This window comes from Amphibalanus amphitrite, unplaced genomic scaffold (assembly GCF_019059575.1).
Source record: "Amphibalanus amphitrite isolate SeventyFive unplaced genomic scaffold, NRLGWU_Aamphi_draft 000001F_arrow, whole genome shotgun sequence".
In the NCBI taxonomy this organism is placed as follows: Eukaryota; Metazoa; Arthropoda; class Thecostraca; order Balanomorpha; family Balanidae; genus Amphibalanus; species Amphibalanus amphitrite.
This window is the reverse complement of record NW_024881499.1, coordinates 2,186,081-2,211,642: the sequence shown is the minus strand read 5'-3', so window position 1 is coordinate 2,211,642 and position 25,562 is coordinate 2,186,081. Positions and strand designations below refer to the sequence as shown.

The 25,562-nt window shown below is 52.8% G+C and overlaps 1 protein-coding gene across 2 annotated transcripts; it reads left to right on the top strand.

Moving 5' to 3' along the window:
* Positions 1 to 581: 581 nt before the first annotated feature.
* On the top strand, positions 582 to 24,627 carry LOC122388669. Of its 2 annotated transcripts, none has more exons than XM_043379984.1 (4): positions 582 to 1,204; positions 21,258 to 21,314; positions 21,844 to 22,052; positions 23,412 to 24,627. In XM_043379984.1, the coding sequence occupies exons 1-4, from the start codon at positions 988 to 990 to the stop codon at positions 23,820 to 23,822; spliced, it is 894 nt and encodes a 297-aa protein (XP_043235919.1). In that variant the 5' UTR covers positions 582 to 987; the 3' UTR covers positions 23,823 to 24,627. The 2 variants fall into 2 exon arrangements, with proteins under 2 accessions (XP_043235919.1, XP_043235995.1); XM_043380060.1 differs by lacking the exon at positions 582 to 1,204 and adding an exon at positions 20,365 to 20,881.
* The last annotated feature ends 935 nt before the right edge of the window (positions 24,628 to 25,562 follow it).

Sequence of the window (25,562 nt, the reverse complement as noted above, 5' to 3'; positions counted from 1 at the left end):
CTGGACATGGGCCGAGCGGCGGTTATCTATTCCAGAAACATGTGATAAGTCGGGACGCCTGAATGCCATGCTGGACGCCATTTCAGCCCGGTGGACCGGCTGCGCCCAAGGCCGACCGGCCGGGCGGCAGCAGCTATTGTTGCCCGTCCTGAAGAAGCGCGCCCGTGTTTTCCTGGTGCAGACACGAGCCTGGCGGCCGGCCGGCGATTTTTCCCCGTGCCTGGCGCGCCCGGCGGCGGACCGGGCTGGCCGGCCGGCCGCTCTATGGCCCAGTTTCTGCGGCGGAGGCACAGCGGAGGCACAGCGGCAGTAGACGGGGACCATACACCGGTCACCGGCCGCTTCGCCTGGCCCGCCGCAGTGCCGCTGCAGCGCTTGGCGCCTCTCATTAGATTCAGCACGGGCCGCCGCCGAACGCCGGTCGCGTGCAACACGGGCACACCTGCGGTCACTGCCGGCCGGCCGAGCCGCCGACCGCGCCGCGCGGGCCCTTCTTGCGCGCTGCACCTGCGGGCGCACCTGAGTGGGCGGGGCGTGGAGCCGGTAAAGGCCATTACGCCGCTGCCTTTCCGGGAATTTTCGACCGTAGGCTCGCCGGGCCGGTGGGAAGAGGCGGCGCACCGTTCGCGGCACCGTCAATCGGTGCTGGCGGAGCGTGGCCGAGCGAGCGGCAGGTGGCGCCGGAGACAGCTGTGCGGACGAGCAGTGTGACCTGAGGTCAGCGCGTGACCGGTAGAGCCGCGGTGTGAGGGCAGCGAGAGAGAGTGGTGCGGTGGTGCCTGCCGTGAAGCGCTTCAGAGAGTGAGAAGACAAGTGATTGAACGTGCTGCCTTCCTGGAGAGCACAGCCAGCCTGTAACCTGTGACCACCTCACCCCAGTGTACCCCCGCCCGTGCCGCCGCGGCCGACCTCCGCTGTCGAGTGTCCACGCTGGCTCTGCGGCCGTCCGCCGGCGGCCGGTGGCCGTCGCCCGGCGCCCGGCTCGCCATGGGCTCGTCGCGGCCGGCGCGGATGCTGTCGGCCGTTTCGCAGCTGTCGCCGGTGATCGCTGGGCTGAGTCCGAGCGGCCAGCCGTGCGGCGAGCTGACCTGCGGCCCCAAGGAGTTCTGTCACGTGTCGACGTTCGGCTGCCGTCCGTGCACGGACGTCTGCTCGCCGGGACACAAGAACTTCCAGCAGAGCACCTGCTTCGCCCAGTGCCAAGGTGAGCAAGATTGGGGAATGTGGGAGGGGTGTTCGAGAGGGCTGGGCTCGAGACTTTCGGGGGGAGTTCGCTGATCAAGAGTTTGATGATGTGTTCCGTTTGAGATCGCTCATTTGTATGTTTTACCTTCGGAATGCATGCATGTGTATCATTTATGCCAAACCTATCGAAGAAGATGTGACTTCGCATGCTCCTACTCGTGCAGCCGTTTTATTCTATTCTTCTTCAAGCCGTTACCATTTCGTTTCTCCGCTGTCCCGCGATTTCGGTTCTTCCACCGCCGCGTGCGTGTGACCGTCAACACGTCCCCGGGATGCCGCCCCGCCGGCGACTCCACTGACCCCACCCCCGTGACCCTGGCGTTCTGAGTGCCGTCCGTGACCCTTGTCACCGCTCCCCGTACCCGTGATCGATCCGACGTACGGCCACAGCGGTCGATGTGACCTTAAACGCAGCGCCGCTGGGGAAACAGCCTTGGTTCGACGACCGTCGTACAAAACTTAGCCGGACTAAATGTCGTGCTTCTTCACATGCATCTAACTATTAGCCCAATGGCTGCTTCGAATCCCGCTTCGTCTTGCTGTTTTTCATCAGCAGAAATGTCCTGCCATCGAATTACGAAATGGTAAATCCATGCTCATTGATCATTTGCATTCTTTGGCCGCGGTTTTGGATTTGGTCCAGTCCCTGCTACCGAACTGGCTGCACCGGCCCTGAACTGGCTGCGAGCCACTGAACTGCAGCAATGAACTGAACTATTTGAACCGTCCCGCGACTCCGCTCTGTCCGGGCTGCACCAGGTGTCACCAGCAGTGGTGCAGTGGTGCGGGTGGCGGTGGTGATATCACGGTCAGCCCCTGTTCATTGTTCAAACACCAACAGCACGACTGGTGTGGAATTCCGCCACCGACTGCAGCCGCAGCCTGCACTGCCGAACGCTCCACCTGCAGCCATGGCTGATTGGAGTGTAACACTGCTGAAACCGCGCCCTTTGACACTGCGATCCGCCCGTCAACTAACTGGGCTCGGAACTGCATCGTATTGTGAGGGAAAAGTTGTGCACATTGAGGGGCAAATTCAGCCACACTCGTATTCGAGGCGAGGATGGGACATGGGACCGAGGCCACAGACCTAAAGTGAGTGTCGCACTGGCGCAACGCAAGCTCCAATCCTGTCGGCCGTGTGGGACTGTCGTGGTTTCGAAAATACTATGTTTCCCTCGATAAGTTTTGTAGTTGCATCTACTCGTTTTGTCCACTAAAATACTTGGCTTCAACTCTGGAGCCTATCATGCACTCGTGTGGACTGTGGAGCCTCCTCCTTATCCTTTTCATCACATCCGCAGCGCTTATATTTGCCAAGTTGCATCGAATCGTCTGTTTTGTGTCGCATACACTACAATTTTAAAAGCTACTGCTATATTGTCGGCATATCAAATTCCATCGCCATTGGGCTCCACTGAATGCTAGAATGTTGTCTATGCACAGCAATTAGGAGTCTGGACATATTGAAAATAACATGGAGACAACAACATAACAATTTATTTACCCGTGACTTATACAGAGGATTGCTACTCTGCAAAGTTAACCAGTTGATGTTTACTTCATGCACTGCACGCCGGCCACTCGGTTATTCGGGGTCGATGGCTGGGCAGCGGCCAAGGCCGCCCGCTGTCCCTGGGTTTGAAACGTGGTAACCGTGGCCCGACATGGAATGTTTCGTCATTAATGCATAGACATGTAGCACTGAACGCCTCAGGCGGATCCCACCGGCCTTTCCGTCCGCCTGGCTGTCAATGGGTGTCGAACATATGGCGCTATTACACTGAGCACGCAAAGTTTCATCGCGAAACAAAGCCTAGCTCCGATGTAAGAATGTAGCCAGACTGCAATGCAGACTCATAGAAGCAGTGTTATTTGCCTCGACGTGGTAAATGTTGAGTCCGTTATTGAGCCCGTCAGAGCTCAGGGCAGCAGTTATGCTCCTCCAAGACTCCATCCAATACATGTTTGATCGGGCTTAGACAACACAGGCTCTGTCAGGCGGATTTTAGCCCCGTACCGGCCCCTTTTGACAGGAATTTGCACCGCACCCCCCCCCCCCCCCCATGCGCGTGTCATATCACGGCTCGATCGTGAAGGCCGTCCAACTGCTGAAGGCCACATCGCATGGCCCGATAGGCGTGTTGGCACGGGGGTAATTGGAGAGCACCGTCCACACGGGAGGCAATTAGCGACGCTGATTGGACGAATTATCAATGTATCGGAGCTGCCGTGAGCGGGCCGGGCGGGTGGGGGGGGGGGGGGGGGAATGGTGTACCTAAGCGCCGGGAACATTCGGAAAGTCCGGCACGGGGCAGCCTGGGGGCAGGAGGGGAGGGGCAGCTGTGGGAACGGTCCGCCTGTCACTGAACGAGGCCACGATGAGCCAGAGGGGGACGGAGGGGGCATTGATATGGACTGAGGTCCTGTCGGCACGGAGACGTGCCCACTGCCCAGCCTGTCGAGCAGTTCTGCAGTGGATTTGCTTTTCTGATCGTTATTTACCGTTTTTATTCTAAACCAATATTCCAGTGCCCGCCAGACACTATAGTGTCTGGCGTTAGGCTAGTAGACGTTAGGCGTTAGTTAGGTATACCTAACCAGCTCGCCTCATTATATTCCAGAAACGATATTTTCTGGTTTTATTCCGCTTTCAACTTGATTCTCTAAACACCATTAAAAATCGTACACTTCAAGGCGGGGAAGCACGGTGTTCTCTAACGCACTTGGTGGTATGCTTGAGTGTCTCTCAAATAAGAGCGTTTTCCGTTTTTATCCGACGCGCAGATGCAAATAATTCGCTTTGGTAGGTATATAAAAATGCATCACAGTACAGGTAGGTTAGGATAGGTTATTAGGATATTTCCTATGGACATTGGACGCGTGTGATGAATGAACGTAATTAATTATTTTCAGATGTTACTCGATTACTTGCGTGCTACCAATTTAGCTTATCACTCGTCAACAAGCAATTAAGTCGAATCTTCCCTGTAAAATCCGCGTGGAAATAGGAACCGGGCGGACGAGTCGCCTTGTTTACCTATTGTTTAATTGTTCGAACTTTGAGACGGCTCCATGGCTGACTCGGGACGGGTGTCTGAAATCACCCGGTTCCGCCTTAGTCGTCTGTCGCACGAGCACAAACCACCATTGTTCTATAGACACAGCCTGACGCCCGTTCACTTACTACGTCAGTGTGCCCTGCTATCGTAGTTTTTAATAGTCAGGTGCAGGGGCGGATCCAGAAAATCTCCAAGGGAGGGGCCATTAGAAACCAGGAGGCCCCCCCCCCATAATCCCGCCTGTTGGAGGCCCCATCTTCCCACTTGTTGGGCCCCCCCCCCCCCCAAAAAAAAAACTGCGTCTATTGAGCTTATCTAGCTGTTCAGGCAACATCTCAACATCTGTGCAGGCTTGGAGGCCCTCTGTGCAGGTTAGGAGGCCCTGTAAAAGTGGTCATCTCTGTGAGTATAAGAGACCTCCAAGTTATGAAAAGCTTTACCAATCTTCTAACAAAGAAGTCTTCTCAGCTAGTCTTCTAAGAAATAACTAAGTGGGTAGGTTTAAAAAAACTCATCGGATTTCGGCCACTTTATTTTCAGGAGGCCCCCTTTTCAGCTTTTTAGCTTTTTAACTTTTTATTTTATTTTTGAAAAAAAAATCGGCCAAGGGGGGGCCATGGCCCCCATGGCCCCCCCCCCCCTTGTATCCGCGCCTGGTCAGGTGTTATAAACGTCCATCCCTTGCTGTATTATCATTTTCTATTAATAAAACCGACCTTAACGAGCTGTTAGCTTGACAATTGTGTAAAATGTATAGGCTGCCTGAATAAAAACGACAGACACGTTAAAGGGACCCTCCCACCTTCAAAAAAGTTAATGAATTGGCACGAAAGTGATGTCGCTCGGTTCAGAAAGAGCGAAAACGAATATCTACCAAATTTCATCGAAAAATATTCACCGGTTTTCAAGATATTAGACTTTTACTTTTGTTTACTTTTTGGGATCTCCGCTGTTCCTAGCGACTTTATTTGAAAGTGCGGCATTTGTTGCGCGCAAAGCAGCATATACCACCGCGTGCTACCAAATGTTTTAGTAAAAGATTTAAAAATCGTTAGATCTCCGCTGACGTCACAAATTCTAAGGGGGCATACCAATGCACTAGCCCCTTAGAATCCGAAAACTGCAAGTTTGAAATTCCATATCTCCGAATTAAAGCATTTGTCGATGTTGTGAGTGCCCAAACCGGTATTTGCAGGCCATGGCCACCAATTTGGCTATCTCAACTCAAAACTAATGTTAAGGTGGGAGTGTCCCTTTAAACTAGCGCTAACGGACCCAGCCTACCTGGTAGTGAGACCATTGTTATCGGCATCAAAACCACCCCACCAACTCAGTCAGTGACAGCTGGCACGGCTCCTGTTGGACTCCCGTCTCCAATCGACACAATTGTAAGACGCTCTGCAATCTCCAGACAGCAGCCAGGTTAAGGCCTCTGTATGTACATTAATGACGAGCTTGCCCTGTTAACTGTTATTTGTGATCGGCGATGTCGCGGCTCCTGAGGCATGTCCGGAATGGTCCGACACACCGTGGCCCGAATACAGGCACCCAGATAGCATCAGGCGGTGAGCTGCCGTCCCGATTTTCCTCTGATAACACAACGGGTCAGTTTTGATTCAGGCAACAATCAGCACGCTGCCGCGACTGCTTCTTTATGGAGTGGATGTTGATCATTACGTTTAATAAAGTTAGAGCGATTGAGGAAAGTATCTTATCGTCACAATCACTGAAACGGCCTTGTCTCTGGCTAATACATGACAGCATTTTCGTCACGCTCGAGGAGGATTTAATGTTCCCGAGTAGATTATATCCACCGTAAGGAGCCGCTCACGGCGGGCCAAAGTCCATACGGTTCTTAGCGAACACGAGAAAATGAGGTTAGCCCAGTCAAGATTTGAGCGATGCTTCTAGGACATGGTCTGAGGGAAAATAAAATTTGAGCTGAGTGATGAATATGATAAGCTGAGTATAGTATGCACTTTTTACTTTGAATGCTTATCATTTCACTAACATATAATTTAACAATCCAAAACTTGGCCTTTTTCATGTGTGCATCACTCTCCCTTCTGAGAAAGCCATACCTAACTTTGTGACGTGCAATGTACTTAAGATTCGTGCAAGCTCAGCTTTCACTCACGGCATCTCGGATGGAATTTTCCGCGTTCAGCAGCCGACCATGCGGCTGCCGCATTTTGAAGTTCCTCCGGTCATCCAATACCATCCTCAAAGTGCCCAGTCCTGTCGGTTCATGAGTCCCGTTCTCGCCTGTGCGTGCTTACCGTCATACACCTGATTATGGCAAAGGAAAACTGCCTTCCCAGTAACAACTGCTTACACTGTAACTGTTCATGGACGGTTATGTCATATGCATTGCGCCAGGCGCCTTGTCTTTCCGACCCTGCAATATCTGCAGGAAAGTGTATGTGTCTGATCGCTGCGGAATATGCACATTAGCCGCGCAGCTGGAGGCCTTAGTGAGGTCCAGGCTCAGAGAGGCATAGTGACATCAGCGCGGCCCGAGCAAACGGCGCCCGTCCCGCGAACGCGGCCTGCGGTCAGCCGGCTTCCCGGGAACATGAGCGTATCTGCAGCGGCTCAGAACTGGTCTTAGAGGCTGGAAACTGGTGGTGAAAGAGTGGTCTCGAGCAGGCTAAACGGGTGGACACTGGACAAGGGCGCTCGGCTCCGGCGGGTTCGATGCTGAAAGTGCACTCCGGCAAAGGAGCCGAATCGAACAGCTACAGATTCACTTAGTTGCTCCTACCACACATTGCCCCAAAAGACGGTAAATAACTTTTGAAAATACCTATCTCCAATTTTAGTGTTTTCTGGTCCAAAATTTTGCAAGGAATCCGATGGTGTGGTCCCCGAGATCCGAAAATTTTCCATTTTGGAGATAGCACCTATTTTTTGAAAAATAAATATTCGTCAGGCATAATAGTCAAATAAATTGAAAATATAATGAGTTAATTTTTGTAACAACACTAGAATGTGTCGAACATGAATTAGAGATATATTTTAGTTGAGATGATACTATATCTGCGCATACATGTACATGAACTAGTACATTAACCCTCGTCGGCCGAGAAGGAGTGGGGCGGGTGCCGCCTCATAGGGCTTTTCGCGATAGCTTAAAACTCGCTTAGGGTAGACAGCTGAAACTTGGCATACCTAATTTTTTATTCAAACTGGATCTTTTGACCTCAACTGCGTTTTCAGGTCAGGTCAGGTCACTGACCTATGACGTCATAAATAAACCTCTGCGAAGTCTTTAGATGTTGCAACTTTGCAACGCCCTCAGTGCCAGAGGAACTTTCACAATAAGATGAAAGTTACATGACGTAGTATCCTTCTGAGGTCTCACAACTTGTTTATCTCGGATTTAACCTAAATGTCACATGAGGTCAGGTCGTTCACGTGACCTCACCATTATAAGTCAATGGGGGAAATATTGAAACTGTTATTTTGGCGCCGGAAATGAGCTAAAACTATCCCAAGCACATGAAATCGTGGTTTCATGATCGGACCTTACAAAGAGTGCATGAAACCACGATTTCATGTGCTTGGGACAGTTCTTAGACAATTTCCGGCGTCAAAATAACAGTTTTCAGATTTCCCTCCATTGACTTATTATGGTGAGGTCACGTGACCGAACTGACCTCATGTGACATTTGGGAAAAATCTGAGATATACAATTTGTGAGACCTCTAAAGGATACTACGTCCTGTAAGTTTCATCTTCCTGTGAAAGTTCCTCTGGCACTGAGGGCGTTGCAAAGTTGCAACTTCTGAGGACCGTGCAGAGGTTCATTTATGACGTCATAGGTCAGTGACCTGACCTGACCTGAAAACGCAGTTGGTGTCAAAAGATCCAGCTTGAATAAAATATTAGGTATGCCAAGTTTCAGCTGTTTTCCCTTAGCGTGTTTTGAGCTATCGCGAAAAACCCCTATGAGGAGGCATCCGCCCAACCCCTTCTCGGCCGACGAGGGTTAATGTACTAATTCACGTACATGTATGAGCAGATATAGTATCATCTCAGCTAAAATATATCACTAATTTATGTTCGATACATTCTATTGTTAGTATGAATATTCACTCATTATATTTTCAATTTATTTGACTTTTGTGCATGACGAATATTTACTTTTCAAAAAATAGGTGCTATCTCCGAAATGGAAATTTTTCAGATTTCAGGGACCACACCATCGGATTCCTCGCAAAATGTTGGCTCAGAAAATACGAAAATTGGAGATAGGTATTTTCAAAAGTTATTTACCGTCTGTTGGAGCAATGCCTGACCAGCAAGGCAAACAAACTCAATACACGAGTCGAAAACAGACCCGACCTTACATCCGTCACAGGCAGATCAGAGATAGTATCAGCGTTGACGCGTGATTTCCGTGCCGTGTCGTAACGCCCACTCCGACCTGCGTGACAACTCTCCATTGTAACGCAACATTGGCGTGCTGCGTGACGTGGTCGGACGAGGGAGGCTCGCCTCGATAACTCGCCACCGTTACGTCTCATCATTTTTTCATCCCTTACCTTTTCTCCGCGATGTCTGATAGTGACTACCCTTCCATTCGCCTTCTCTCTTCAGTAAAGTGATGGTGTGGCATGGTCGTCACGACAGTAACAGTGTTACGCTCGCTGATGCTGTTGAATAAGCATCGCTACTTGTAAATGGCAGTACTTTGGTGACGATCACTGTTTTCTTCGCACGACAGTGACCGTCTTTTCTTGTGTGGCTACATACACTACATACACTACATAACAGCAGCAGCCACCGCTCCATGTTAGCAGCAGTGCCTGCCACAGCTCGCAGTGACGCGGGCTGTCGATCAGCCACGGAATGTCTCCCTCGCTGCATATAGGTAACGGAAGGCCGGATGTCCGCCCCCCCCCCTCCCCCGCGGGTGACCCCTGCGGCCAGCTGACAGAGGGGGGGGGGGGTCTGACGGCCGGGGCTGACCAGTCAAGGTCGGTGCAGTCCCCCGTACCTGCCCGTGCCCGGTCCGCCGCTGCGCGCCCGTGCCGAGTGCGAGAGGCCGACGGAGAGAGGACGGGAGCAGTGCCGCGGGCGCCGCTACATCCGGCGCTCTGTCCTCACCTGTCTCGGCTCTCACCCTAGACTGGCGCAGTAGTGAGAGGCAGGGAGAGTCTGTACCGGTGTCCCATACAGGGCCTGCTTGGTAGGCAGGTATGTGGGACAGTGATCAGATATAGCGGGACTGCAGAGTCTGCTGTCCTGCTGAGCTGACCTTTGAATGTGAAATTAGAAAAGGTGTTAGGAAGTAAATATTTGGCACATAGGCACTCATTTTCCAATTAGGCATGCTGCATAACTGCGCATCAGCTGGCATAAGATATACTAATATATTTTATTTTCAATTTTATTCACTATTCTATGCCCACCGATACTTCGTCATCGTAGGACGATGCCTCGTTTCAAGCATTGTGCTGACGCACCAATCTATCTCCAACATATTTATGTTTCTATATTTTGTATCCAACAACGTAATTATCACCAATACCCGGCCTGTATAATTGTTCAGACTGCAAACTTAGCATTTGACTGTGTTCGTAGGCAGTGCAGCTGTGCCCGATGTTCACGTCCAGCCAGCAGTGTCCGGGTGTTGCATGACGGCCACGGCCACATTTCGCGTGGAGCGCCACAAAAGATTGGTCCAAACAAGCCTGGTCGAACGGCCGCAAAAATAAACAATCATGCGATGTGCAGCCAGCTATGGTTGGTAATGGAGATTTTTAATGTGGAGCACTGTACGAAGCGCTGAAATCGCATTGTGTGGGGAGGTAAGTAACCGGATAGGCCTTATAAGACAGCGGCGGCGGCGAACATCTACCGTACAGCGGCGATTCAAAGGTGATTTCATGCCAGCGTAAGCTGAAAGGAATGTTTGTGCTACGCTGTTTGCTGGAAAACAAGAGCGTGATAAATATAGCATAATTAAATGCGATGATTTAAAAGTTCAAAACAAAGGGGAGCATTGTGCGCGAAGGGTAGCTCACTCACAATATTTCCAGAACTTCGCCCTTGTTTTTGAACGGCTGTGATTAGGTACTTTACACCATTCTTGATAGCCTGTTTCTTATCCTGCAAAGCCTCTGGAGCTGTTTATACCCAGCATTACAAATAATACGGACATGATTAGGGCAGGCTTATCAGCGGGAAGGAGTTTTTATTCCTGTCTGACGGTCTCTGTTTCCGGGACATGTGCGGTAGCAGTGTTACATACACCGTGGCGCGCTGTCGCTGCTACTACTGCTGCCGCTGCCGCTGTCGCCGGTGCCGTCTTCCCTGTACTCGCCGGGTCGCTGTCAGCTCAGTGCTCCTGTCTGCTGTCTGGCCGGGCTGTCGGACGGCCGTGGGCGGGCTGTCGGCCGGGCTGCCCGAGCAGCCTGCCTCGCGTGCACCGCGCTCCATTATCTGATCTCAGGCGGCCACTTTTTGACCCGGCCGCCGAGCCGGTCCGGTTTGGAGGCGGACTCTATCGCGGCGCCTGCAGCGTGTCGGCTCTTAGCGCTCCAGCCGAGCGAAGTGGCTTCTTTTCGAGCCGGCTGTTCGTTCAAATAGTGGCCAGTGATGAATGTAGGTATCCGGAACCCATGCCGTCTTCTCGGTGCTAATGTGTTCTGGAGCTAAGCCTCTGTGGGAAAGGTATGTGTGGCCTGCAAGAGTAGGAAAATCCGTAGAATGTCTTTCAAAGTAACTCTTACGTAGAAATGGTGACCCAACAGTCTGTCCAGTGTCTATGTGATCTCATGCCTGTTCATATGTCCCTGTCATACACATTACTGATTACGTCTGAGTTCACGACATCATGCGCCCCTTTCCGTTCGAAGCCGCTACCGTTAGCCGGCGTTTGGTGGACCTCAGTCTGCAACAAATACTGGTAAAAAACAGCAGCGCTTATTTGGGGCACGTTGGTGACTAAGCTGGCCCGGTGGGGCCGGGACAGGCTGTGGTGACAGGCTCAGTTGCGTGAGTGGGGTGACCGTCTCAGGTCCGGTACCGCCAGTAGCGTGACACGCCGAGACCCAAAATAGTCACAGAAAACTGCCGCTGGTCGGGCCGTGCTGGGCCGGGTCAGGCTGTGAGTGTGCACTGTGCAGTGTGGGCACGGGCCAGGCCGGGCTGCGGTGCACTGTGCACGGGCCGTGCTGGTCGGGTCGGGACGCGCCAGGCCGTGCCAGGTTCGGCTGGGCACGGATGGGCCCAACTGCACCGTGCTGTGGCATCTGTGGGATGCATTTTGCTGCACTGTGATGTGTGGTGGTATGTTGTGTTGTCCTTCATCAATCACTCTATGCCCAGCTTAAGTTCTGTTACACTTTTTAATTGCACCCTGATCCTTTTGTGAGCCACTTTGCCGTCGTATGATGCATGTTTCGCTGAGCAGTTATGTTGTGCCGTTATTGCGATGCTCGGTCTCTCTACATGCTATACGTATGCATTACAGTGTCTTATACCTAAGCGGTGTGTTTACTTTTATAGCTTTGTGTGTTTGAAGCGTATCACCACGTTAATCCGATTTGTTGTATGTTGCTGTTGTTTCGCCGTACTTTGCTAGGTGTCGTTTTCATGTCGTGACCCACCGAACCTCATAACTTCATGAACGGTTGATAGTTAGGTATTTATTTCAGTGTTCAATGCTCAGCACCATTGTTAGTGTTAACTTTTAGCTGTATTTATCGTTAGCTGTTGGTATTTTGCTTTAGGTGTAAATTCATCGCTCCCGCTCGAGGCAGAGTTATAGTCCGTGTGCTATGACTAACGCACACGTTTGGCGTACGCCCCCGCACGGCGATGACATAACGCCCACCACCGTGTCTCACTGGTCCCGACACAAGTGTTCCGCATCTGTACAGGTGTGCCGAATGGGAGGGAATTCCTATCTGTCTGATGGCTCATCGTCATCGGGACATTACTAATTTACACCCGGTATATATGTGTCACTATTTCGGAGATGTTTTCACTACTAGCATAGTCCTGTAGAAAAACGTTTCATTGCTTTTATGATTAACATTTATCCCAAGATTGATAAAACGTCCAGGAAATAAACTGAAAAATACCACGCAGATGCACAACGCGTAAGGGCATCATGAACGACCTTGCTAGCCATTGGAAGTCACATAAAGCTTTACTAGTTATGTATGCAGAAGCTGGCAACGATGACAGCATGGCCATCACACATCCAATAAGATTGCCGACGGGGCCGGCTCCGTCGATTGGACTGCAGCCGTTCTGCTACCATCGATCGACGAGTCCAAGTGTGCCGACTGAGTTGTGTCTGAGTCACTCCACGTCCACACCTCCCCGTCCCGTCTACGGCCTTAGTGACACAGCAGAGCGGTCACACACCTGAGAGTCGGACCCCGTGACACAGCGGAGCGGTCTGCAGTCTGCACTGAGCACCTGAGAGCCGGGATCGATGGGGAGGATGTCGATATGGAGGGAGGTTAATCGGAGACACACAGACGAGCTGTGCGTAGGAAGAAGCGAGGAAAGAACGGGTTGAGGCCTGGGAGGGGAGATTTGAAGAATTTGCTTTTTATTTTGATGGAAACATCGTTGAGTTGCGATTTATTTGTTCTTTATCTATTGACTGCAAACGCCAAACAATGCATTATTGCTGATCGATGGTTGTATTGTATTGTATTGTATTGACATCAAAAGCCTTCCACATATGGCGTGGTGATTACGGCTTGGTTGTTGATGACTTGTTTGTTGATGGCCTGAACCATGCTGCTATTAATAATGACTCAGTACTAAACAACTCATCATCAATCTATCTAATTATCTGCCAGTCATCCCACACTTATCAGGAACCGTGCCCGGCGCATCTCCCGTGCCACATCGAATCCCCGGGTCCGCCGATGCCAGCCGCCGCGCCGTGTGGTTCCTCTCCTGTGCTGCAACGCAGTCTCCCGCGTCTCCAGAGCTCGTCCGCCCCTCCCCGCCCCTCCCCTCCCCGCCCCGTCTGCTGGAGGGGGTGTGCTCGGTCCCCGCCCAGCCCCGCGTAGTTCGGAGTCCGCGCAGGGGTCGACACTCGGCAGATGCGGAAGTCGCCCTGCTGACAACACTCGGCGAGCGCGAGCGCGAGCCAGGCCGAGACGGCCGCGAGCGCCGAGTGCCGACCGGCTTTCCAGTCGGCGGCGGGCCGGCCCGACCGCGCCGGCAGGGGCGCACTCAGGGAGATTACCTGGGAGGCGGCAGGACGGTCGGATCGGCAAACGGCAGAGGCGTGCTCAGGGAGATCACCTGGGAGGTGGGAGGGCCAGGTGGGTAAATAGCAGAAGCGTACTCAGGGAGATATCCTAGGCGAATGCGAGATTTGTTGAAAGAGGAGGCTGGTTGTGAGAAATGAGGGGTTCAAATCTAAACGCCATGGAAGTATTTAGGGCGCAGGCAGGATGGGGTAAAAGTCATCTATGCCACCGTGGCTAGGGAATTGCCGATTGGATGTTTCGGATGTTCAGCAGATTCAGGCCTTCTGTATCTCGTGTGGGGGGGGGGGGGTCTGAGGATGCTGCGTGAGAGGCTATCGGGCCAACGCAGATAACCTCGCACCTCAACGCATCAGTGATACCGAAGCAGCTGTTACCGGCAGCAATGCAGCTGCGCGAATTTACCGAAGCTGACCGGGAAGGCCATTGTTCGACACTACAACCCTCCTTTAAATGCAAAGTTCTGAGATTTTTGGTAGAGATCAGTCGCTTCTTCTGATTAACAGCTCGACTCCGGTTGCACCAGCACTGAATTGCCACACCTCAGGCTAATGACACCGCCCTGTGGCCGTCCCTGGGTAAATCAGCTGACCTGACGAGTGGCTAGATCCGGCCGCACGATTGCTCCATACACCGCATTCCCTCCCATTGGCGACCGACGAGCTCCCGCCTCTCTGAGTCGAGGTCGGCCCGCGGACCGCTCAGCCGTTACCCTGGCTCCGTCGGCCTTGAAGCCTTTGGTCGGGGCAGCCCGGGCTCTGTGCCGGCGGTTCTCGACCGACCCGCGATCCCTCCGCCGGTGAACCGACCCTCCGCTGAATGCTGCTGCGTTCGGGGAAGGCGGCCCAGCGACCTCGCGTCACGACAGACGTCTGACGTCACCGACCGGAGCGGCCGGGCCGGCGTCCAATCAGCGGCCGCCCGGTGACGTCACAACAGGTGTGGTGACGTCATAGTGAGGGCGATGATGTCAGCTGTGGTGCCCCAGGCGTGATCTCGCGGTTTGAGTGACGGGGTGGGCGCGTGTGTATGGCGACTAGCAATGGGCATTAGCGTTTGGTGAGCTCCATCAGGGGTGCTAGTTCGAGGGTTGGCTGCTAGAGGCGCTGAGGTCTTCGAGGTCTGCTGCGATCTCATGGGCTAGGACCTATGCCGTAGCACACAGGCATGCAACAAAAATGCAGATGATGTCACCACCGAGCTGAGCACTGCATTTCGGAAATGCATTATTCATCGAATGGATAATGCTGACTCATTAGACGTTGGTTTGGTTGATAAAGCCCTAAAAAAACATTTAGCAAGAAAACACCCCAAAGGCATTTCGACCCTGTCAGGACACCTCAATTGTATTGAGCCAATTGTCTCATTTCAACGTCAATGCATATACACGTACATTGCAAGTAAACTTGTGAACGTCAATCCGAGCTTTACATATACGGTGAGGAAGATAACCCTGTAAGATCATGATATATCGACGGTCCCAGCCCACAGTGATGCAAATGGGGTTCACGAGTGGCCATAAATACCAAAAAGTCAAGTTTACCAAACCGAGTAAATCGCTATATGGCTAACCAAAGAAATGCTTGGCGCATCTGAATTCACATAGTTTTCATATTTTTGTCAAAACCGGCCTCGTGTATGATTGTCAGAAGTCGTGACATTTTCTATGTCGTAAAATGACTGCCAGATACTCGCAACTTCAAACGCCGCTAGCGTGCGTTCATTTCATACAAATGACAAAAATTATACATGGCAATGATCCCTAAATTCTGCTGCTTCTCATGGCGGGTCACAAAAAGCCGCATCGTTTTTGCCTTTTTGGTTTGGCGGTGATCTAATCATTTGTCATCATGTTGTAATCGCAGTTTTTTACTAAGAAATATTTGCTTTCGTTTCACCTACAGCAGTTTACACAGTGTGTGCCCGTTAGTGCACCATACCATATCATTCCCTTACCATTTCTGAGTCGCACTGTGAAAGAATTAAGGCGCTAGCACAGGGCAGACCGGCGCTATTGAAGTTTTTGTCCGGCGTGGTCGGGTGTCGCGGTCGGGGCGGATTGCTTTCACCGCGGATCGCAATTTCGACAGACGTTTAACTTTGAACTGTTATAAGTAGGTCAAATATTGACCTTAAGTCAAAAGTAATATGCTCACTCGCGAGATCTTGTCAAGAGCAATCCATTGGTTTTTGTCGCGAGGCGATAGGACACTTCGTTTAGGAACAGCAGAGGGATGCACCGACGAACCCCCGCTGAGGCCGCCCGCCCGCGGCGCGGCCGCCCGGGCTGCCCACCGCGCCGCGGCACCCGACCGCAACGGACGAAAACTTAATTAGTAGCGCCGGTCAGCCCTGTGCTAGCGCCTTCATTCTTTCACAGTGCGGCTCAGAAATGATTAGGGAATGCTATGGTATGGTGCACTAACGGGCACACTCTGTGTAAACTGCTCTAAGTGAAACGAAAGCAAATATTTTTAAATAAAAAACTGCGATTGCAACATGATGACAAATAGTTATATCAACGCCAAACCAAAAGAGATACGGCTTTTTGTGACCCTGCATTAGAAGCAGCAGACCTTGGGGATCATTGCCATGTATAATTTTTGTCATTTGTATGAAATGGACGCACGCTAGCGGCGTTTGAAGCTGCGAGTATCTGACAGTCATTTTACGACATAGAAAATGTCACGACTTCTGACAGTCATACACGAGGCCGGTTTTGACAAAAACATTAAAGTTATGTTTTTTTCAGACACTTCAAACATTTGCCTGACTGGCCATATTACGATTTATTCAATTAGGTGAACTTGAAATTTGGGCCTTTTCGGTATTTATGGCCACTCGTGAGCCCCATTTGCATCACCGTGCAGCCCCAACCACAAATCAGTTATCAGTCCCAGTATTTAAGTCGACCTTATCACGCATGCCAACCCAAATCTGACCCCTATTAGCAGAACCGGGTGTACCTGCACTGCGCCGCCATTCCTACGTGCATCGGCCGGATGTAATTCGGCGCTCTGGCCCGCTGCCTGGAGCGGAGTCTGCCATAACGCGTAATTGTGGGAAGGGAGCGCGGGCAGCCAGGCGTGACGATGGGAACGCCATCGTATCCGCTGGGCCGGGGCTGATGCAGCGAGCACAGCTCTCAGCCAGCACCGACAGACCGCGGCGCGGGCCGTATAGGCGGCGGGCGGTGGGCGGTCACGGCTAAACACCATGACGAGACTCGTGATTCGCTCCGCAAATCCGTGACTGGGCGACTGCGCGGGTCGCGCTGAGGCTCCGTGAAGCCGCTGACAATAGAGGCTCTGGCTTCTCCACAGCGCGCCGTGCGCCCTCTGCGCGTCGGGTCATCAGGGCCTCCTCTAAGGATTTTTCACTGGGTGGGCAGAATTTTCGCTACTCCCCTGCCCAAGGGCGAATCCAGCCACTGTTTTGGGGTTCAACCAATTTCAAAACCTGTTACCGGGGGGGGGGGGCGGGGGTGAGGCGAAATAAGCAGTGCCGTTATTGGAAATAAGATGATAGTTTGCAAAGTTAACGTTTGTCGTATGTTTTATGGTTAGCGATGCTCGAGCGATTCGTTCCAGAGTTACATGTACAGCCCTCCGCAAACTGCGTGCTAGGTATTCTTATTCGGTATTCTTGCTATTTTGACAATGTACCAGTTTTTGTGACCTTGTGACCTGGCCTCGGGTCACTGGAACCTAAAACTCCAAGGCCAAGTGACAAACAGATGCTCCAAGTCGTGTCTTAACCCTCGCCCGCACATGGGGGGGGGGGGGTTGCCACCCCTCAGGTAGTCTTTCTGCTCTGCACTCAACATTTTTAGAGCTAGAAGGCTGATTTTTCGTATAGCTGCTCCTCTATCCTTTCTTGACGTCCACTGAAAATTTCAAGTTTCTGTGATTTTTGGTTTCGGAGATATGACCTTGTTTTTCAGGTCATGTCATGACCCAAATGGCCAATTCTCAACATCTTGCGTTGGCTATGGGCCTTGTGAGCTTTTGACACCTTGATTTCGGCCTTTTTTGCCAGTCTTACCTCCCACCTATCATGGAACATGTTGTTCGACGATGTACAGATGTCAAGGTCAAGGTCAAGGTCAACCTAGGTCATCTAAGATAATTGCGTTTTAGGCAAGCGGAATTTACTTTTTGTGAAGTTTTTTTGACTGCATTTTTGGTAAAAGCTTCTCAGATCATGATTTCATGTAATATGGACACATAACCAATCGGTGCACACATCAGTATACACACAGACACACACAGACATACAAACACATATAATTGACCTTGACCTAACTTGACCTGAAATGACCTCAGCAGCAAAAACCTGGTCGGGTAGTGTGACAAAGAGGTTCTAGCTGGCTTGGCACCAGAAAACGGCATCGTCATCGGTATATGATGAGCAGCGCACTTGATATTCAACGGTGACCAAAAACAGCAACATTTTTTAGTTTGACCTGACCTGGAAGGTCAATGACTGACCTGAGATGGTAAAACTGGGTATCATTGGATTCGTCTCTTCCCAAAAAATCTTTTTGGTCTTTACCGCTAAGCTCTATCTCCAACAGGAACGAAATGGCGCGGGGGGTAGCAACCCCCCCCCCCCCCATGTGCGTTCTAGGATGGGAAAATGGCATGTGCGGGCGAGGGTTAAATTTGGTAGCGCTACGAGCTATAGAACTCACGCTATCAACGAAAAACTCTGGCATTCGGTTGCCGCTAAACTAGTCCAATTTTCCCCTGACCTTGTACGGGGTTTGTGACCTGGTGACCTGACCTGAAAAGACTAGAGATCTGAAATTTTCAGGACAAGTGCCAAAAGGTTGCCCCAGAGGGTATGCCAAATTTGAGCGCCGCCGTTTTTACGTTATTTGTGGAAAAACCTTAGGGGGGGGGGTGCATCAACCCCCCTCACCGGGCGAGGGCTAACTAACATAATACATTGTAGTAAAGGCTACCCGAACCGGTAATGATTCTTGCTTATTTGTTTAGCTCAGCCGTATTTAGAGATTTAGCTGGCTTTGTCCATGAATTACAATATCGGCAGGGGCGTAGCCAAGGGGGAGGGGCCACGGGGCAATGGCCCCCTCCCTTGAGCGCAAAACGCGCCATGGGGGAGCCCCCCAGGCCCCGGGATATTTTTTTTTCAAACACTGGATAAAACGTCTTTTACTCGGAAGAAAATTGATATCGAAGTTTCATTTATGTGGCCCTCTGATGGCCCAATGGGCCCCTGCACTCATCCGATGACCCCCGGTTTTCTGGGGCCCCTGGTCGCCCAGAGGGCCCCGGTCGCTTGGGGGCTAGTCGCCTTGGGGCCCCTGGTCGCCTGGGGGCCTGGTCGCCTGGCCCCTGCCCCCTGGTCGCCTGGTAGAACGCTTGTCACCTGCAGTGGCATAGCCAAGGAGGGGGCCAAAGGGACCATGCCCTCCCCCCCCCCCTGGAAGCCAGGGGTCCTTATTCTATAGGGGCCCCTGGCTGACACAGTGGGCCCTTGGCGACGCAAAGGCCCCTGCGGCAGATCCTTTGACACAGCTGAGTAGTTATACCTTGGCCAAGAGAGCCCCAATTTTAGAGCCTTGGGGCCCTATTGAAACCAGGGGGTCAGTTGGATGGGATGGGTCCAACTTGAGTCCAACGGTGTGTAAACAGAATCAATGCGTTCCGACTGTTGATCTGACCCTATATCGGTTTGAGGGAGCTCGGATCGGATCCACTGTCGATCTGAGGGACCCCTATCGGTTTGAGGAAGCCCTCAAATGCCCTGAACGGGTCCTTAGTTTGTCTGAGAGAGCCCTCCGTCGGCATGACTGGGCCTCTGCAAGTGCAAGGAGGGCTTTTGTCGGTCTTAGTGGCCCTTAGGCGGCTTATATGACCCTCAGACGGCTTACGAGGCTCTCATGCGCTGTAGGGGCCTGTGACGGTCTGAAGAACCCTCATCCGACCTACGGGCCCTCAGACCGCCCTCAAAACCGACTGGCGACTCTAGGAAGCTATTCGTGGGCCTATCTAACAGGGCCCATGGACTGCTTACCCCCTCAGTTCTAATATTTTTTGTTTATAGATATTTTTCTATTTATTTGGGCCCCCTCCAAAAATTATTGGATCCAACCAGATGGCTTTTTGGATTTTGAGGGGGTTATTTTGGGCCCCTGTGCGTTTAGCCCCCTCCTTGAGGAAATTCTGACTACGCCCCTGAATATCGGGCAACCAGAAAACTTTTTTGACCTTCAAACAGCATCCAGTTTGCTTAAGACCAGAAAGGTAGTACCGGACGTCCGGCCGGACCAGAATTTTTGCATTTGCTTCTGGGTGGGCAAATCGACGCCACTGGGTGGGCAATTGCGGTGACTGGGTGGGCATTTGCCCACCCAGTGGGTATGTTAGAGGAGGCCCTGCGGGTCATGGACCTAGACCTGCGCGCACCCTGGCGGACAGGTTAGGAACTACAGTTTCCCACTGGCTCCGCCGGCCGTGGGACCGCTCGGCGCTCGCACAGGTGTCTCGCTGGTTCCGGTACGCTGTAGTCACGGTAGCCTCGCCCGTGGGATCACACCTTGGCCACGCTCGGTCAGGTGAAACCTTACCAAGGCTATCGTCCACCCGTGACAGAGGTCTGCCGGTTGCAGAGGGGTAGAACTGAGCGGGGGCGGCCGGCGGCGGCGGGACTGGGTGCCCACCCAGTCTGGCCACCAGACGGCCGGTCATTTCCGGCCTCTCCCCTCCCCTCCCCTCTACCCCCTCCCCGGTGAGTGGGCCGCCACTGGAACGAACTTAGTCACCGAGCGGCGCCGGCGACGGCGGCAGTGGTGGTCAGACCCGTAGCGACACGGACGGAGGAAGGACGGTGAACAGTGAGGACCGAGGTCGGGAGGACTGCGAAGAGTGAGAAGTGAGGTCGGGAAGACTGCGGCCAGTGAAAACTGAGGTCGGGAAGACTGTGAGCAGTGAGAACTGACGATCAAGAGTCTTCTCGAGCGCCGAGAACTGAGGATTGAGAGGATATTGAGCGCTGAGAACTGCCGGCTGAGCGGTTTGCGGTGTGAAGACAGCCGATTTGGAGCAGTATCTGTCGATCACCGGTGACAGTGCACGTGTGAAGAGAACTGCGATTAGCGCCAAGAAATACTGCCCATCGGGAAAGTTTAGACATTTTGCTCTTTTACGCATTGTATCTCTCGAGGATATTTCGACGCTTGCGTTGGTAAAGCAGCCGTCTACTGGTCCACTATGGCTTCAGCTACCCAGCCTGTCGTGAGGAACTTGGACTTCTTCTCCCATGAAGAGTCTCCAGAGTACAAAATGACCGATGAAGGTATGTTGGTCCCTGAGCAGAGTTGTACCGCATGGGTGCTGTGTGCCTCCAACCCCGAGGCTCCCCTGTGGTAAGGTTCATGAACCTCCCTCCCTCCCTCCTCCGCCATGTACCGACCTGTAGGGCCAGACAGGCATTTCCGGACCGGGGACCGGGACCGCGGACCAGGGACCGGGACCACCGTGCGGACCAGGCGCGCTGTTTGGCCCACGGACCAGCCAACAGGTGTAGACATGTCCCAGCGGAATTCGGGGTGTCTGCCGAGCGGGCGGTGCGGGCTATAAGCGGATTGACTATCGTGTTTTGCCGAGTTCATCGTCATAGGCTTGTCGATAGTTGTGATTTAATGCTGACGGCCGTTTTCTCTCTGTTTCAGATCACCTACATGACCTGCGGTACATGAAGAGGGCCGAGCAGGAGCAGTCCATGGAAGGTCAGTGGCGTGGGGAGCCAGGGGGGGGGGGCGCCGAACGGTAACAGTCCACGAGCGACCGTGCACGGCTGGCCACACTCAAGCTGACCCGGCCTTTGTTTTGAACGGCGCGGCCGAGCGGCAGCAGAGCACGCAGCCGTAAAGCCGCTGGTCCTTTTTAGCGTGCGGTCGTCAGGTGTCATCACTCTATAAAATTCTTACGAGCGAACGAATAATCGATACAGTTGTATCTACTCCACGCTGGATGGTAACAGCAACTAAATTATTACAACTGATGTTTTAACCACACGTTTTACAGTTCACTTGTTGTCGCTATGCGCTTTTTATATTTCAATACTAATTTCTTCTACGGATGAGGTCACTCTTGATTACGTGTCACCAAACCTTTCATATTTTTCCCGCCGATCTGCTAGCCTGACCTGCTGACCTGACCCGAGTGCTGACCTGCTGACCTGAGCGCTGACCCGAGTGCTATCCTGACCTGACCTGCTGACCTGACCTGACGTGCTGACCTGACCTCTCCCACCAGCTCTCCTGAGGATGGAGAGCGACCTGGAGCGGCTTACCATCCTGGTCGGCGTCATGTTCTGCCTGCTCATCGTCTGCTTCGTCTGGCTGGCCTTCCACGCCTGCTCCAGCCGGCGCGGACGCTGCCGAAGACGAAAGACAGGAGACGTCGAGGCCGACGCCATTCAGCTGAAGGGCGTCGGCAACGGCGACGCCAACGACGCACATCCGGTGAGCATGCCGACGGCTGCCGTGGGTTATATGCAGGAGCTTATTTAGCTAGCTTTAGCTTTCGTATAAGCATGTGGGCCGCGGAGCTGTATGCGTCGTTTGTATTGTCATATATGTCATATTACGTAACAGTGAGGTCACGCTGGATCGTGAAGCATGGTCAGCCAGGGAGTCACTTGGTGAGCGACATCTCCCTAAAACATTGCCCCCATAGACGTAGTTACTACCCGGAGAGTAGCCATGTATATCTCCTGTGTCCACCTCTGTGCGCCGTTTTCACCTCGTCCGGCCGGATCCAGCGGTAGACACGCTCATAACGTCCGATCGGCGGTGACTCACCGCGACGATGACGTCACACACCTGGTGGTGACGTCATCGTCTCGGGAATGCCGCCCGCCAGAGGTGGCCGCACAGGTGTGCCACTGGTGTTTTTGTGAGCGGAGCTGTGTCGGGGCTCGGGGGTGGAGGGGTGCGTGGTCTTCGGAAAACACGTCTGTCAGAGAATGCGACTAGTGAGTGGGAATGGTGATATAGAGAGAAAGAGATAGGATCGAAGGAGAAGACTGGTTAGCGTTGTGGGGTTTGAATGCGTGCAAGGGGAAAAGAAGTGCCCCTTCTGTTGCTGTGTTAGGAGATTTATGAAACCGAATCAATGGGAAAGTCCTGGCCATCCATTTGCTATTATAGCGTAGATCAAGCTGCTTCCGTGCTTCTTTTTCCGTCGTCTTTATCCGTGTTCTCGGGCAGGATTTTTCCCGAGCCGTTTTGCTGCTACTTCTGACCTACTGCCTTTAACCAGTGTCTGCTGTCCCATTGCCTTCTCGGACCAGTGACCTTTTTGACCTCTGAACCGCTGTACCGCTGACTTTTGACCCGATCGGACCGTTTGCCTCAAATTCCGTGGTACTGTTGCGACCACTGACTTCTGATGTGCTACGTCACTGACCTCTGACCACCGTTCCATGCTTCTATCCTCAGGATACAGAAATCCTTCTCCTCCACGCCGCAACCCCCCTCCGGGCTGGACAGGCAACTTTATCTCATGCGGGCTGCTCCCTTGGAGCGGCACCGCTGCTCCCGAGGGAGCGCACCCCGTAGTCGGGCGCAGTGAGTGCCTTGGGGCTGGGTGGCCTGTCCTCTGGACGGGCTCAGCCCCGGCGACTCACTAGGATGCCTGCCCAGACCAATGTCTCCCCCTAATTCCTATCATCCTTCCGGCTCTGCAATGGTCTTGTCGACCGAAAGGGCCTAACCCAACAAAAGAAAAAGAAATGACCTCTGACCATTGCCCTTTTACCGCTAACCTCTGACCTCCGATATCTGACCTCTGACCTCTGACCTTCCGTGTCGCCATTTCAGGTGAACGCCGGCGCGCCGGTGATCAGCAGTAAGGCGAACACGGTGCCTCAGTACACCCTGGGCAGGCACAACTCGTCCTTCCTGATGGCCACCAAGCACGGTGACGAGCTGAAGGGCGACCGCGGCCGGCACCCGTCGGAGGACACCTGCCCGGGCGACTACAGCGCCGCCTACGACAACCCGGCGCTATCAATGACTCCGCCGCTGGACGGTGGCGGCGCCACCAGTCACCCGCTGGCCGCCGCCGGCGCCGAGTCGCCGCCGCTGCCGCCGCGGGACGTGAGCCGCGCGTCGTCCCGGCGGCGCAGCGGCGACCCGCGCCCGCCCAGGTCACGGGACGGGCCCGGGGCGGCGGCGCGGCCGGCGCCCGAGGCCGATGTTACTGACCCCGTGCCGCCGGCCGCCCGCTGAGCGAGAACCGAGAGCGAGCGAACGGCCGGCAGTGTCACGCGTGGGAGCTCCGAGCCCGGTGGAACAGCGGGGATCTGTGATCGGTGTGTGACCGTCAGTGGGTTGTGAGTAGACCAGTGTCGCGCAGTGCCGCGCTGTGGAACTGGATGACGGGTGGGATGGACCGTGTTCCGTCGTCAAGACCCGGCATAGTTGGACTTCCAGCGGACTGCCGGTCTCCAGTCCGCCACACAGACACTGATAGAGGATTCACGGCCCTACAGCGCACATAGCGATCGATAATGGCTCAAAGCGTTCAGCCCAGCAGCAGAGGAGACTATTACATTCCGCTGATGAGTTGTTTGTACCGTCCGTGAGCACATACCTCTGCGATTGCGGAACTCAGCCCGCCGATCCGGCATTGCTCCGAGTGATTGCGGATCAATCAATAGCCTCAGGCTTTGTGTGCGGGAGCAGCGAATGACTCGCAGACAGGTCGCTCTACGCGTACCGGGAACAAAATGTGTCGGTGGATAAATGTTCTGTGTGTGCAAATGGCGTCAGCCAGCTGAATCTGATATTTGGCGCTAAGCTGCCAGTGGACCAAACGTCCTGCTCTGCTAGAGCCCGTTCTTATGCGTCTCTTGTGCTCGTGTTTATGCGATTTTATAGTTGTTGAGGTGAGTGCCTTCCCAGAGTATTTTTAACGATTGACGCGACCAACAAAGGCAACGTTGTTTGACGTTCTTTAGCGGTTGCTGTTGAGTGAACTTGTGGATGTTGGTGTATTTTCATTGCAAATATAATGCCAGTTGACCTTACAATATTTCAAAGTTTTGGATTCGAAATGGTTTTGTCCCAATGAACAGCGCCAGGGGCAGTGGTCAATCGTAACACAGAGACATTTTCGCTTTCTAACTCGGCTCTCGGACCACGTGGCGACGAGCAGTAAGCGCCAGGCGGCATTCTAAAGAGTGTCAAATTACATGACGAAATTATTCAACTTTACCGGGTTAGGTCAAAGGTCATATCATCAGACAGAGATCATAACAGGACACAGTGTAGCCCGTAACAAGCCCAATCCACAGTGCGAGTCATTCGGTGGCACTCCCAGCCGTTTGACCTACAGAGGTCAGCAAGGGTCACGGGGCCCACATTTTCACAGTAACTAGTTTGTGGCTCGCCCAAGTGGAGCAAGAGCGCTAAAAAAAACGGCACCAAACGACTCGCAGGCATCTGATCTTACTTTTCCACTAGCAATTTTACCTCCCACCATGCGTTGACCTAAGGTCATTTCAATTTGCGGGTTATGTCGAAAATACACTTGCACAGCGGTTCTGGAGTATAAGGATCGACTGAATTCCAAATCCAAGCATACCATCCCATGAGATGGTATGAGCCCATGAGACGTACTACTCGTATCCCGCGCCCCGTAGGGGGGGGGGCCGAAACGGCCCCTCCCTGTCCTTTTCGGTCGATATCTCCTAAACGGCTGGAGATATCGCCACCAAACTATCAGGACCCCTCCGGGCATCAATTTTACACATTGTGACCAAAAATTTTTCCAGAGGCTATGATAGGTTGGCCACAAATGACGTCAGAGTGACGTCATGTTCTGTCATTTTCGACCGAAAAAAGACCTTCGCGAGAAGACCTGTCAGGACTACAGCTTTGAAGATACAGAAAAATGATCAAGACATAAAAGGTGTAGAATGGACAGGGCTACAAAACTGCTATCTCGAATTTTTGAAATTTTTGAGT